This window comes from Ictidomys tridecemlineatus, chromosome 7 (assembly GCF_052094955.1).
Source record: "Ictidomys tridecemlineatus isolate mIctTri1 chromosome 7, mIctTri1.hap1, whole genome shotgun sequence".
Taxonomy (NCBI): Eukaryota; Metazoa; Chordata; class Mammalia; order Rodentia; family Sciuridae; genus Ictidomys; species Ictidomys tridecemlineatus.
The window spans coordinates 3,883,062-3,897,729 of record NC_135483.1 but is presented as its reverse complement, the minus strand read 5'-3'; the positions used below and the strand labels follow the sequence as shown (position 1 = coordinate 3,897,729).

General features: G+C 62.7%; 1 protein-coding gene and 1 long non-coding RNA gene across 6 annotated transcripts in view; one reads left to right on the top strand and one right to left on the bottom strand.

The window, feature by feature from the left end:
• Positions 1–2,198: 2,198 nt before the first annotated feature.
• Trappc9 (trafficking protein particle complex subunit 9) overlaps positions 2,199–14,668 on the bottom strand; it is a 496,909-nt gene continuing 484,439 nt past the window's right edge. For all 4 annotated transcript variants that reach the window (XM_078016653.1, XM_078016651.1, XM_078016650.1 and 1 more), the window contains 2 exons: positions 3,482–3,705; positions 2,199–2,895 (listed from right to left, as the gene is read on the bottom strand). In XM_078016653.1, coding sequence (XP_077872779.1) covers positions 2,734–2,895; positions 3,482–3,705 — 386 coding nt within the window. In that variant the 3' untranslated portion in view covers positions 2,199–2,733. The remainder of the gene's footprint in view (positions 2,896–3,481; positions 3,706–14,668) is intronic.
• LOC120892874 (uncharacterized) lies at positions 3,712–10,290 on the top strand. Of its 2 annotated transcripts, XR_013423751.1 has the most exons (5): positions 3,712–3,945; positions 4,500–5,194; positions 6,076–6,588; positions 7,653–9,825; positions 10,134–10,290. It is a non-coding gene; the product is annotated as an uncharacterized LOC120892874 (long non-coding RNA). The 2 variants fall into 2 exon arrangements; XR_005737665.2 differs by having other exon boundaries at positions 3,712–5,194.

The following is a 14,668-nucleotide window of genomic DNA, read 5'->3' as shown; positions in this document are numbered from 1 at the left end:
ATCACGAAGGGAGCTGTCAATCAAATCACCACTTCCTGGAAGGTCATGGTCTTTCTGCCTCCCTTTAAGGTCGCTGCGTTTCATCTGGTCTTCCCGAGTTACCCCCTGACGTGTGGATCATCCCCTCTTCCTCAGGAGTCCGCCTCGGAGTCGTGTGTGGTGCGTCTTGGGACCCGCTGCCCGGGCCGAGGGTCCTTGCTGTCTGCCCACTGACATGGGGGTCTTGATTGCTGCTGTCCCCTGTTTGTGGAGGTGACTCCTGTCTTTTTTAGTTGTGTTTAGCAGGAAGGCCACCGTACGTCCCTTCTGTGGACAGCCTCTTTTGTTCTGTATTTATTATTTGTCATAATCCGGGAGCCAGGTGACCATGTGAAAGCCCTGCTTACTGGCACTGGGACTGGCTCTGAAGATGTCGTAGTGACCGAGGTTTTCTGAGCTGCCAGGCTGAGGCCCAGGTGAGGCTCGAGTCTTTCCAAGCTGGCCCGTGGCCTCCCGGGAGGCGCCCTTCTCTGTGCAGCCCGTGCCCGTGTGAGAGTGGGTTAGGAAGCTCTGCCCCGAAGTGCTTCATGTTGTGGATGGATTAACCCCCACAGGAGCACAGGGCGCAGCAGGGTCACACGCCAGGGTCCCGGGGATGCAGGATTTCAGGGATGGGGTCGAGGTCATGCGCTGTGTTTGGAAACAATCACCAACTCGCTTCCTGCTTGGACCCGAACTCGGCCGGGACCCCCATCAGCTCTGCTAGATCTCTACAGGAGCCTGCATCTCCACCCTCCCAACCACACCCGCGTCCTGAAGTCCCCAGGACCTGCGTCCTCCGCTGTCACTTGTGACCCCAGGAAGGCCACCGGTCACACCTTCAACGTGTTTTTATAGAAGTCCCTTGAAGCAGAGGGCGACGGGGCCTAGGGCGCCCCACCCCGTCCTTCACTGGGCAGCGCGTCTGGGGATCTGTGCACACTGAGGCAGAGAGTGCTGGGCCCGTTAGGAGCCAGGTCACCCCTCTCGGAGGCCCCCCCGGGTCCCGACACCTGGGCCAAGCCGGCCTTCTGGGCTGCGTCCCCCATAGCCTCAAGCTGAGAGACCAACGGGCAGCTGGCGGGCACTGTGACCCACGTGCCACTGACCCACCACCTTGCAGCACCCCTGGAGGACATCACAAGGCCAGGGGCGGGCGGCCGAGAATCCCATCCTTCGGGTCTGGGGACCAGGACGTCCAGGTACCCCGCTGCTCGCGCAGGTGGCCACCTGGCCGACTGGAGCTGCCTGGGCGGGAAGTGGCCTCAAGTGGCTTGGAGTGGGTGTGTGCTACGGCGCCCACAGCCGGGCTCCCTCCCCAAGCCTCCTGAGGAAGTCTGTGCCACCCGCCCGTCCTGGGAACTCAGGGCCACCCTCTATGGTCACCCCCCTCCCTGTGACTCGCACCCCCTGGGGATGTCCCTCAACCTCCGGCACCAGCTGTCGGTGTCCAAGTCCCTGTCTTGGGGTTCGCTTGTGGGGGACTCAAAGCTAAGAACCCACCGCAGCTGAGCCTGTCCTGCTGAGAAGCCACGCACGGCCAGTGGCTCCAAGCTGGCTGCTGCTCTGGGCTCCCTGGAGGTCAGTGGAGGGCGGCTCCGTGGGCAGCAGGGTCTGTGGGCAGGGCCAACGGGGTGGGCCGAGAGCAGGGCCCTCAGCTCCCCTGGCAGCTCCGTGATTGGAAAGCTGCCCCTGCCCGGCCACGACCCAGTGGGCAGGCAGGACTGGCGGGGGCCTCTGGGTGGCCGCCGGCCTGCAAAGCTGCTTGCAGAGTGGACTGGCTCACGAGGCAGGTGCTGGGCAAGCTGGATGGCAGCCCTGGGTGGACCTTGAGCTCCTGGGGCAGCGCCGCGTCTGGGCTGCAGGAGTGTTCCAGGAGCATTTGTGTGGATGGGCCGGTCAAGTGGCCCTCAGCAGGGAAAGCAAGGGGCCGGGCCAGCCAGGGCCAGCCGGGAGCTCAGGGCGGAGGAGCGTGCTGTGGGGCTCTGGCCGGTTCTGCGCGGGCTCTGGGGCAGGCCCAGCGAGCACAGGGGGGAAGTGACCTGGGAGCCCTACCGTGGGGACACACAACGCTGGCCGACCACGGCCCTGGCCCACCTCCTCACCTGAGGCGGGCTGTGCTGGGTGGGTGGCCCTGCCCGCTGCCCGCCTGCCCCGCCCCAGAGAGCAGACCAGCGCTGTGCAGAGGCAGCGAGGGAGACTCTTTATTGGAGAACGCGTCACAGACAGGGGCCCAGGACGGGCTCCCAGACAGAACCCCGCCCAGGTGGGGAGCCCCAGGCCCAGCCCGGCACAGCCATGATGTCCTCGCCCTGCCTGGGTGCCCTCAGAGCCTCCAAGGAAAGAGCTGGCCCCGAGGACACTCCCAGGGCCCAAGGTGGCCCTCTGGGGTGCCCACCCTCATGCTTGCCCTCCCATGGCCAGGGCGGGAGCAGGACGGGCTCCAGCGGTGAGCGCTGTGGGGCTTGTCCGGAGCAGCGCGGCTCCCAGCACTGGCCTGGGCCTGGTCAGCTCCTGAGGGCCCCGCTCAGTGTGGGCAGAGGGCCAGGGCCCAGCGGGGCTCCTGGGAAGCCCAGCGGACTCCCCAGGAGAAGGGAGAGAGGACAGGGTGTGAGGGGAGGAGGAGCGGGCAGCTGCAGGAAGGCCTTAGGCCTGCGGTGGGTGGAGGCCGGCCTCCCCCTGTCCCCGGGACTGGGGCCAGCAGGGGACTCAGGCCTAGGCCTCCAGGGCGCGCACGTGCACACTGGGCAAGCAGAACCAGGACGGCGGCAGCTCCTTGCTCTTGCTGTCCTCGTGGAACCGGATGTGCAGGAAGAAGTCCCCGGTGTAGAGGAAGAGGAGGGCCCCGAGGCAGGATGCCTGGCCTGAGGGCTGTACCTGTGTGGGAGGAGGAAGGACATCAGCCCATATTACCAACACCAACCCCAAAGCCACTAGGAGTGCCCTGAGCCTGCCCAGGCAGCAGGACACGTGGAAGGGAGGGACAGCCCGGGTCAGCCCACCCAGGCCTGGCTCCCATGCCCTCTCCCAGACTTCTTTGCTGTGCTGCCTTGGGCAAGTTGCTATACCTCTCTGAGCCTGTTTTCATCTCTGAAAGAAGACGACTGCATTTCCCTCTCTGAGCTGTTTGGGGGTTCTGTGAGTCAGGAGTATAGGCTGCAGTGTGGGGGTGGCTGGGGTGCAGCAGGTGGAGCAGGTGCTCGGGCACCTGGTGTGCAGTGGCTGCTGGTCTGGGAGTGAGGGCACCCCGGTGACAGGAGCGCACTCCAGTGCTCCCTGGCCCGGCCCTCGAGGGAGGTGCGGCCATCGTCCTGGCCTCCTGGACCCGGGTCAGGTGGCACAGGGTTACGATGTGTCGAGAGGAGCCCTGTCTGCTGATCTGGGCTGACCCTGCAGCCCGGCACCCGGGGGAGGGAGGACAGGAGGCCTGGGCTGCACGAGGCCCCGCTGAGCCGCCACGCACCGCGTCGAGGTAGAAGGTGCCGGAGCCCACGAAGGACAGCGTGTGCTGCAGCTCGCGGTCGTGCACGCCGTTCTGGTGGTCCTGGAAGGGCAGCACCGTGAGCGCAAAGGGGCCCACGCTGTGCGGGCTCCGGTTGGTCAGCCGCACCTCCAGGCTCACAGGGTCGCCCACCCGGCAGGCCGCCGCCGCCTCGCAGTCACAGGGCTGTCCGTCCACCAGCACGTCTGCAAGGGACACGAGGTTAGAGGCGGCGCTCACCCCTCCTCCCGGCCCCTCCAGGCCAGGCTGGGTGCAGAGCCCGGGGCGGACACCCTCTGAAGCAGGGTCTGGCAGAGACACCGTGGGGGCAGAGTACAGCGCTCTCCGTCCTCCGCCTGAGGCACCGTGGGCGCTCCTAACACCGCCACAGAGAAAGGCTGACCCTGCCCACCGTTCCCGGGCTCTCCAGGGTTCCCCTGGTCCAGGTGAGGGTCAGAAACCACGGGGTGGGAATGGGGAAGGACCAGGCAGGGCAGCCGGCACCTGACTGGACCCTCAGTGACCACGTGCCTGAAGTCAGGCTGGGGAGGTAGGAGACCAGTGCAGGAATGACTGGCAGAGGCCCTGGAGGAGGCTGGGTTCAGGGAGACCCACCTGGCCCATGGGAGGAGCAACACCCGCACTCCCACCTGCTCACGGGACCTGGGCCAGCAGGATGGCCTGGGGGCAGGGCCTGGGACCTGGTAGGAGGCACACGGAGGCCAAGTTCTGAAGGCTCCCCTCCTTACGGTGGCTTGGGTTCCTGCCCCTGTCCCCAAGGTAGCCATTCAGGTCGAGTGCTCCCGTTGTGGGACGGCAGGTGTGGGGCCAGCCAGGGGCCGGGCCACGCCGGGGCTGGTGGGGAAATGGCAGGCCGCCTCGGGTGACAGCACCACCAAGGCAAGAAGTGAGTGGCTGGCAGGGCCCCGAGCTGGCCCCGAGCTGGCCCACAGCCACCTCCCCCTCAGTGGCTGCACTTGTGTCCCTCCCCATCTACAAGGCAAGGCCTCCATGGCGCCAGCTACGCAGGAGCAGGAGGAGCTCCGTCATGCCAACGCCGACTGTCCCTCACACCCTGCCAGCCCCTGTAGCCAGTGTGATAAGGACAGAGGCGGACAAGTCCCAGCGCTGAGAGTTCACAGTGGGAGAGAACAGGCCAGTCATCCAAGACTTGGGCCAGCCTGAGTCTGCAGTGGCCCAGCAGCAAGGGTGTCCACAAGGGGGCCGGAGGGGTCCCTCCCTCGGTGCAGGCACAGGGGACGGTACCAGAAGGAAGAGGACACCTTTCTCTTTTCCTTTATATATTTTTAGGCTATGATTTGCCCTCAAAACTTTGCTTCTGCTGCACCTTACAGCCCTGACTGACAGAACCGCCTGAGCTGAGTCTGGCCAGGCTGGCATCTGCTTGGGGCTGAGCCCTTGCCCACGGCTCTATCTGTAGCACACATAAGCACCTCCGACAGTGTCTGGCACACAGCGGGCAGCCAAGAGGACGGGCTGTTCTTTGCACTAGCTGCCGGGCTCTGCTGAGGCCAGAGCGAGTGTCAGAGGAACCCAACACTCATGGCCTGAGACTCCTGTCAGATGCAGCCAAGCCAACACTGCCATCTGTGAAGAGACACCCACACCCGGTTCTAGAAATGCCCCTCTGGAGAGGTCAGCCGCGACACCAGCAAAGCTCCATCTTGCCGCATGGTAAGTGTCTGAGGGACTTGAGACCTGAGGACAGTGCTGCTGTGTGACAGGTGGCCCAGCACAGGGAGGTGCCCGTCAGTCCTCAGCACCCCTCACCTCTGCTCTGTGAATGTCCCCCGAGTGGTGAACCCAGCCCCGGTGCAGCTGAGGCTCTTGAACAAGCGGGAACGTGCCTGGTGCTGCTGAGGGAGGGAGGGAGGGCCGCGCGGGTCAGGGGGGCACGGCTGCTCCAGGGCGCCTCTGCTCTGTCCTTCCCGCACACTGTGCCACGGCCCCCTGCCGTCCACCCGTCCTAGCCCAGCTCTGCACAGCCCAGGGGAGACAGGATGGCAAAGCTGGAGAGTCGCTGTCCTGCAAGCAATTGTCCCCATGAACACAGCTCCTGGGGGACTCCTCCCTGTCCTTTTCTAAGGGGAGGGGGGCAGAGGGCGTGGGGCCTGACGGCTGGCCGGGAAGCAGACATGTGCCTGGGGCTGGACCCTGGGGGGTCTCAGCCTCACCTCTGACCTGCTGCTCCGCCAGCTGAAGCCTCCTCCACTTCACCTGCAGCACTGGCACGGTGGGCCTGACCTCCCAGGTGGGATGGGGTGAGGGCCTAGGCTGAGAGGACCTGGCGGGGGGGTCTGTGGGTGCTCCTACCAGAGCTGGGACGTGTGGCTGTCATGACCGGCCTCCCTGATGCCCCCTGCAGGGAGGGCAATGACGGAGAAGGGTCAGTGCGCAGGTCTAGCTGTCCCTAGTCTGCCAGTGTGCCTGTCCTGCAGTGCAGGCAGACTGGGACACTTGGTCACTCCACCCTGGGGTTCCTGACCCCTACACCAACCGGCTGCCAAGTGAGTGGGCTTCTGAGCTCCACAGTGGCCACTTCCTTCTGGTTTCAGGGGGCAGCCGCTGCGGCGCCAGCAGGTCAGACCCTGGCCCAGGCACACCACGCCTCCCCGTGACACTGCCCGGAAGCCCGTCTCCCCAGCGGGCAGGGCAGGCTTGCTTTCTCCAGAGAGTGCCACAGTTCCCGAGTTCCAAAGGACACCCTGGTTGGCTCCCTGGGGACCCACAGGGTGCTGCTTAGGGAACACGGTGAAAATACATCTCAGGATAACAGCCCAGTGGCGGCCAGTGACTGAGCTGTCCTGGAGAGGACATCGCTGCCGCATAGCTGTGCCCAGGCCGCGCTCGCAGCCCCCAGAGCCACTGTCCTAACACCGGGGCTGAAGCTGGCTCACCTCTCGGACCTGGGACCAGAACCAGCTGCCTGCCAACCTTGGGGAAGAGGAGTGCCTCCTCTCCGGAGCCCCGATGAGCAAGGCTGCTGCCGGCAGGAACAGCGGAAGCCCCAGAGGAGCTGGCCCCGGGACCTGGGTCTGCGGGCGCAGGAGGGCGCTGCAGCGAGGGAGGTGAGACTTCGCAGACGGCCACCGAGGCAGGGCTGGAGGGCCACCGTGAAGTGTGGGCTCTGATGGCCCTTGTTCCCGCTGTGCTTGCCCCACCATGCTCCCAGAGAGGCCCCAGGGACACAGTGAGGGACCCAGGAGGGCAGAGGGGTCTGGAGGAAGTGGGGGTCTGGCGTGGTCTCAGCTCAGTCATGGCAAGGTGAGCACCTGAGGGGAGGGGCCTCCGGAAGGAAGGGCCTGGATTGCCAGCTCCCCCCCTCCAGGACCACTAGGCAGAAGTGCAGCCCCTTCAGAGCAACGAAATCAGTTCAGGGGGGCCTGGGGACGAGTGGAGCCCTGCAGCCCGCGGAGCCCCTCCAGGCCCCTCGGTGGACAGCCAGCCTGGGCAGGCAGAGCCAGGCTCAGAGCCGACAGGCTGGTGTGGCCCTGTCTTGCTGTGAATGGACACAGCTGACACCCTGAGTCTTGGTCTCCTCACTTAGAATCCCCGATGTCTGTCTGGGCAGCTAGTGGGTGTCTCCTCCTTAACTTAGGCAAAATGGAGGCCTCCACTTCTCAGATGCCTGTTCCCTGGTGCCCCGTCCAGTGGCTCCCACTCATCTGGAGGGTCAGTCTGTCCTCTCCACCTGACACCCAGCCCCAGCCAGTGGGCATGTCCTGTGGTCAGTGGGGCTGTGCCTTCTCCTTGCCTCCCCAGGCCAGCACTCTCTCCCGCAGTTCCCCGGGCCCCTGTGTCCACACGCTCTCAGGCCAGGCTCAGACCCTGCTGTGACAATGCTGGTGGGGGACATCTCCACTTGGTTTGCCCTTTGCTGGCCCTGAGCTTGCCCCTCCTCCACCACTGTCCTGGTTGTCCCTGCAGCACACCATTTCTGACCCCAGGTCCTTTGCACGGCGGCTCCCCACCTGCAGCTCCTTCTTGGCCTGCTCCCCAGAGAGGCTGCCCTGACCACCCAGCAAAGGGCCTCACTGCCCGTCAGCACTGCACTTTTCATAGGCCTCCTCCTCTTGTCTGAAGCTTTCTTGTTGACTCGTTTAGTCATTAACTGTCTCTGCCTCTCCTCCAGGAAGCTCCAGGAAACTGGCCCTGGCTTTCCTGCTCACCATGGTGCCCAGGACCCAGAACAGAAAGGCACGTGGCAGACACTGGTCTTCTTCCTTATCTGGTGAAGGAATGAAAGGGTGGTCCTCGGGGCACCACAGGGCTTGGGGCTGGAGCCCTGTCCACACCCTGCGCCTCCACTCACTCTGCCTGTGTTCCCACCCCGTGCTCCTCTGTAACAGGAGGGGACTGGAGCCACCATCTAAAGTGCACTCCAAACAGAGGACCCGGGGACCAAGGCCGGGCCCACATGAGGGTGCACTCCTGGGGAGGCGGCTCCTGCAGGGGACCGCATGGCGCCAGGCTTCTCCCAGGAGCAGACGAGCTTCTTTTCTCAAAGTATTAAATCAGGTCAAGGACCATCTTTTCCTCTGAGCCTCTGGCCCCAGTCTCTCCTCCGCATTTTGAACTGGCCAGAGTCACGGACTTCATCCTGCCTGGCCCAGAATTCCTCCTGAGGAGGCTGCTCTGTGCCGCACCCGGCAGGCTCTGCAGAACCGCAGGCTAAAAATAGGAGACGCGAGGCCAGGGCTCCCGGGGCTGCGCTGGCAGACAGGAAGGGACATGGCCTGGGCTTGGGCCCAGGGTGGCCAACATGGGCCTGAGAGAATGGGCATGTGGCCCGTGGCAGGGGAGGCTGGGCTGGCTCAAGGCTCTTACTGCAGCTGACAGGATCCCCACCTGCCAGGCCCGGGCCACCTTGTCTTCTAGGAGCACAGAGAGCAGGTGCAGCTCTAGTGGTTCTGTAGAACTCGGGGCTGCAGAGGGGTGATGTGGGTTGCCACACAGGAGCAAGCCCTGAGCTGCTGGGGAGGCACGGGGGCCTAGGAGGAGTCAGCAAGCCACCCCTTTTCAGGAGAGTGATGACGATTCGTCACACAGACATGCAGAAGTACACTCTGTTGGTGGCACCTGGGTTTTCCACCTCTCGCTGTAGGAAATGCTGCTGTGAACTTCATTCAAGTTTTAGTTTCTCTGCGTGGACGCCTGAGAGGACTTGCACGGAGGAGGACGGCGCTGCCAGAGTGCTTCCCCTCAGCCCTGAGGGCTGCAGTCCCCCGGTGGCGCGCTCTTGTCTGCACCTCTGTGACACTGCCTCCGGTCTGCCTTTTGGGTCCTGACGTCTTGAGTGGGCTGAGGGACCCTGTCCTCTGGTGCCCAGCCATGCGACCTAGTGCTCACTGTCCCCCACCACCTGGGGACAGCCCTGTGTGCAGGCTGCAGGCTTGCTCCCTGCAGAAGGACCTGGAACCACTAGCCCAGGCCTCCACTCTTGAGGTGCTCCCTCCCTGGGAGCCTGGGCCCCAGCAGGGCTGGAACCGAGGCCGAGGCTCTTCCCAGGAGCAGCTTCCAGAGCTGAGAGACAGGCCAGTTAGGGGCCACCAGAGAGGGGCAGGACTCCAGCTCTGGGCAAGCCACATTACAAGAGCAAAGCCCTAGGCCACAGCAGGGTGGACACAGGAATTAGAGCCATGGGACAGGGCAAGGAGGGCCGGATCCCAGGACCTGCGGGCCAACTGGTCGGGACTGGGCACTGCAGCATGTCAGCTGTCCCTCCAGTCTGGTCTCTGCTGACTGGTGCTGGAGGGCCAATCCTGGGCCAGGAGTAGCTGGTCTCCGCTGGCACCTCGGAGATATTTGCTGGCTTCTTAGGGAGAACAGGCCTGTCCAGCAGTGGTTGTAGACCACAGTGGACTTCAGAAGACAGCCTAGCTCCCCTCATCCAGGGTGGTGCTGGGCATGCGTTTCCGATGTGGTGTCCACAGGCACCATCTGTCTTCCTCAGAGCGGCTGTGGGGAGGAGCAGGGAGAGGAGGTGTGGAGGACGGCAGGGTGGCCCCTCCCAGGCGGCGCTGCACCCGGCTCCTGCTCCCACACATGGTTCAAGGAACCCTCTAAGACATGAGTGGGCCCAGGGCGAGTGCAAGTCACCACTGTGGCAGGTGCGGGACCCGTGAAGCCTTGCCCTCCCAGCTCAGCCCCCACCTGCTCTGCCGCTTGAGGACAAGGCTCCAGAGGCCGGAACGTGAAGGATGATTTTTGCTCCAGAGCTCCAACTCCGAGCGAGGCTGTCCTGCCTCTCCTCCCTGTAACTCCATTCACCTGCCCAGGAGTCCAGCAGAAGCAAGGAATTCGAGGTAGACTTCAATGCAAATGTCAGATGTAGGATAAAAAAGGTAGACTCAGAACAAAGAGCAAGGTGCCCAGGTGCTCCCGGCCTGACCAGCTGATGCACGTTTAGCGTTAAGGTCTCAGAGATGCACACACACCGGCTTTCAGTTGACATGGGTCTTGGGTGGACCTGAGTTTGAGAGGGAAGTTTTGTTCTTGGAGGGCATGGCCTTGGGAGGCGTGGCCTTTGGAGGCGTGGCTTTGGGAGGCGTGGCTCTGGGAGGCGTGGCTCTGGAAGGCGTGGGATTGGTCAAGGAACTTCCTTTCTCTCTAGGTGAAGCTGAAGGAGTTCACCTGGGAAGAGTGGCGAACCTCAGTGTGATGAGAGCCAGGTCCTGGGCCCAGCTGTTGGTCTCCTTCACTTCCTCCACGCCATCACGAGTCCTCTGGGGAAGCACTGGCAGATCTAGAATAAAGTTCTCTAATTTCTACTTCTGGTAAAGACTAGTGAATTTTCTTCTGGTACATTTTCTCCCATGATAGCATAGCTAGTTGCTAGGTGTGCAACCAACCAACCTGACCGGCCTTTCCTCCTTACCAATGGAAGCCAAGCAACTTGCCTTTCCACACTGGCTGCTAGAAAGCTCAGAATCAAACATGAATCAAGTGAAAGCACCATGTTGGTGCCCAGTAGCTATATTTTCGTCCCTGTGACCGATCCTGTGAGCTGCACACACAGCCCCTCCTGCAAGTCACTCCTCCAAGCCAACCACCTACGTCAATTATGGTTTTCCTCGACCCAAACGTTTCACTCGACTGTGCTGAGACAGAGTTTGGAAAAGGAGTCGGAAGCACTGTCAATACCCAGGAGGTGAGTGAGGAGATACGGGCTAGGGTCTAACGCAGAGGCACTGGGCGCATGGGAAGGTAGAGAGTCAGACCGCAGCCCCGGCTGTGCACCCACCTCTGACCCCGCATTAGGAAGGGTGCACTGGAGCCCAAGGCAGCTCAGACGTGCAGAGGGGACGTCCCCCGAGACCCAGCATGCTGCTCCTCCTACAGGACACGCACTGACCCGACTGTGGACAGAACACGGGGTCCTCCCCTCGGCACACCAGGGCCTGCGTGCTGGAGCCGCGCGGAGCTGAACAGCCGCTCAGGCAACCAGCAGCTCCGGGACCCAGTGCTCCCGCTCCGCACGCGGCCGCTGGGACGCATGTGTAATCACCCTCCAGCCGAGACCGCTCCTGAGGAGCTGCCGCCTCTCTCGGGTAAATAATTTACTTTTACAACTTTTCATTAAAGATTAAAGGGAATTAAATTAAAATTAAAGCAAATTGGAGCTAGAGAAGAGACCTGTGAAGCTTGCGTCCTCCAGTGGGAGGTTCCTGTCCCAAGCCCAAGGAGAGCTGGGCTTCCGGGAGCCCACTGAGGTGGGGAGGGCTCCTCCACCCGGCAGGCCTCCAGGCAGAGCCCTGGGTGCCGGGGCTGTGGACAGGCCGAGCCGCTGCCTTGAACGGCAGAACAGCCACCGCAGGCGGCAAGCCGTGGCCTCCCAACTCAGAGCCCGCGTGGCCAGGGCCTCGAGCCCTGGTGATGTGGGGAAGCTTCAGGCTTGGAATGGGAGCAGCTGTGCAGCCGCTGGCGCTCAGGCACTGCGTCAGGGGCCAGGGAAGCCTCTCCAGGACCCAGAGCCTGGGCTCCCGCATCTGACCAAGGAAGGGCAGGGCCGAGTGAAGGAGGCGTGCTGGGAGAACTGGGCCCAGAGACTGGCTGGAGAAGGAAGGCCCGACAGACCCCGGGTGCCCACACCCAGGAGGTTCTGAGTTAAGCCAGCCAAATGCCAGGAACTCTTGGCACATCCGGCACCACCCAACCTTCAGTACATCAGAGGCACAAGTATTGGTGCCATCGATGGGCAGTGGTGAATGGAGGGAGCTGGGCACAGACAGTGAGCACTCACTGCCAAGCCCTCAGGTTCTAGGGGACCTGGTCTGCTTGGGGCAAGGATACTCACCTGCTGAGGGTGCACCTGCAGCCCCAGAAGTCCCAAGAGGCTCTAGTGTTTGCTGCAGGGGCTGGAGTTTCCCTCTGGGATCAAGTGCAATGAGGCAGTTGAATGGAGAGGAACCAGGAGCCAGGCCAGACTGCCTCATGCCTGCGTGACCTCCAGCCAGCACCTAACCTCTCTGAGCTCAAAGTTGCAAATCCATGGCCCAAGACTCAACAGACAGCAGCCCAGCTACTTGAGCAGTGCCAAGTGCACCAGCACTGTCCACTGTCCACTTAGGGTCCTGCAGCATCCCACAGGGGCTCATCCTGCCCCTGGGATGGTCTCCCTGGCACTGAAGCCTGCATATGCCCCACAGCCTGCCTCCTCCTGAAGGTGGCATCTGCTGCTGCCTGTGCTGGGCTCCTATGGCCTCCACCACAGCCCCTGTGCCCTGCTCACAAGCCCTTCCATGAGGGCCCTCCAGGATCCCTTCTGGAGAAGGCTTCTGCTGCAGAGGGTGGCAGGTGAAAGCATGCCCTCTCCTCCCAGGCACACACAGACTGCAGCCCCTGCCTGCCCGGAAGTCAGGCCAATAGAAGTAGGAAAATCACCCTCCCTCAACCTGGACCGTAGGCTCGACTCTCCTACAACCCTCATCTCCGGGCTCTGAGGACACTGAAGAGCAGAGGAGGGAGGAACCACAAGGTAGGGGGGCACTGGGCAGGTGGGGCCACGTGGGATGAGCCAACTAGAGCCTCAGGATGGGCAGAGTCACAAGAGGGAGGGAGCCGGGTCCCCACCTAACACCCAGAAAGGTGCCTCCAAGGAGCGCCTGAGGTGGGATAAAATAAGGTTGGTGCCCAGGTCCCAGAAACGGGGGGACTGTTTGTGACAGCATTTAGCAGTGAGAGTTACGGTCTCCAGAGCGCAGCTAACCAAGCCTCTGGTCAGGGGGCACTTGGGGGGCACTTGGGGGACACTGAGGCCTTGGGGACGGGGTAGGCTAGAACGGCCTGCACCGTGCACAGGGAATCTCACTTGGCTGGCGGAGACAAGGACCACATTAAGTCCTTCCCCAAAGCCTTTTTGGATCAGCACCTCAGACAACTGAAGATAAACCAGAAGAAAAAAGGAAGGAGAGAAGAAGAGTGTGCCTCTGGCTGGACCGTCACACAGAGACACCTCCTGAGAACAGCAGAGAATTTAAATGATCCCTCTGTCCCCAAGCACCACCTCTCCCTTCCCAACCTCTCACTTGCCACGTTCTCTCCAGCCTGTCTAAATGAAGCAATGATGCTGCCCTCAGGCAGGCCCTCCGCTGACCTGCGACAGCTCTGCCAGGAGCCCTGCCTCCCCACCCTGGGACTCCCTGGGCCTCCCACCTGCCCATCGGATCACTCACACAGGCCCTGGGGCGCAGGGGGCTGGGTGGAATTGCACCCTTCCTGCACCAGAGGGGGCAGCTGAGGAGTGGGGCTAGGTGGCCCCAGGGGGCCTGGGGACCAGCAGCAGTGTAGGCTACTTGTTACCTCTGCCTGGAAGCACGCTGCGGCTGTCCCTCAGTCTCCCCTCCTGGGCCTGGCCATGGTGAACCACAGCAAGGCGCTTGCTTGGTCTGCCTGCTCTAAAGGACTGGCAACTCCCTGAGCCCAGCAGGGCCTGTGTGCACGGGCCTCTGCCAGCACCTACATGCCAGGACTGGCCATAGGACCCTGCTCGGGATGCCAGCTCCCCACACTGTGTCTGTCCAGTGAGAGAATCAGCCACGGGGAAGGAACGGGCACCAAGGAGAGGGCAAAATGTGATCACACTGCAGGGGGGCTCCTGCAGTAGCTGCCCGTGTCTCCTCCCCTGTGACCACTCCTCCCCAGCATGCTGCGACTCCCCTGCCCTGACATTCTCCCTCACGACCTCTAGAAACAGCCATGTCCCTCCTGATGGCTACTGTTGGTCTTTTCAAAACCGCCCCAGTGGTACCTCCTCCAGGAAAATGTCCTGAACTACCGTCCACTGCCTAGCCTGCACCACAGCTATCCCCAGATGGAGTGACTCCCCAGGTGATGGTGAGCTCCCTAAAGACAGGGGCTCGGGGCGTTCACTGAACTGCTGGACAAGCGAATGGACAGCCCCGCCCATGGGGAGAGTTCCTCCAGCCGCCAGAGGACCAGGGTGAGGAGGTTGCACCTTGGGCCTCCTGAACCCAACGTTAATGGGGGCAAATGCTCCCAAAGTGGTGCTGCCCAAGCTCAATGTGGAGCATGAAGCCCCACTGCACCAAGACACCTGCAGAAAGGTCATGGCCAGAAGGCAGCTTCCAGGCCACGTTGGGCAGGCAGGGTGGTGATGCGAGCCGCTCCCGGCCTGAGGCCCCCAGCCACTGGTCACTTTGTGTCTGAGGCCTGCCAGAGCAAGGCTCAAGGGCCTGAAGTCTAGAGGAATTCTCCCCAGGGGCTGGACGCTCTCGGATTCCTGCTCTCAGGCTACAGCAGGCCGCTGAGAACCAGCTGATACCAGGTCCCAGGTGCAGAGCCCGTCCCAGCTCCTTTACCCTGCCACCTCCATCACACACAAGAGGTACTCTCAGGCTGCTTCCACTCTGCTTGGCTGGAGGGGAGCAACATGGGATCAGGCAGCACCCTACACTGCTCCCAGGCAGCAGGACAGGTCCATGGAACTGTGCTGGGCACAGGCTGAGCAGTCGCCCAGGCAGCTCTGAGCCAGAGAAGAGGGACATGCTATGTTAGGGTTTGGGTGTGAGGTGTCCCCCAAAACCTCATGTGTGAGACAATGCAAGAAAGGTCCAGAGGAGAAGACTGGGTGCCAGGAGTCTTAACCCGGTCAGTGAATTAATCTCCTGATAGGGATTCACTGAGCGG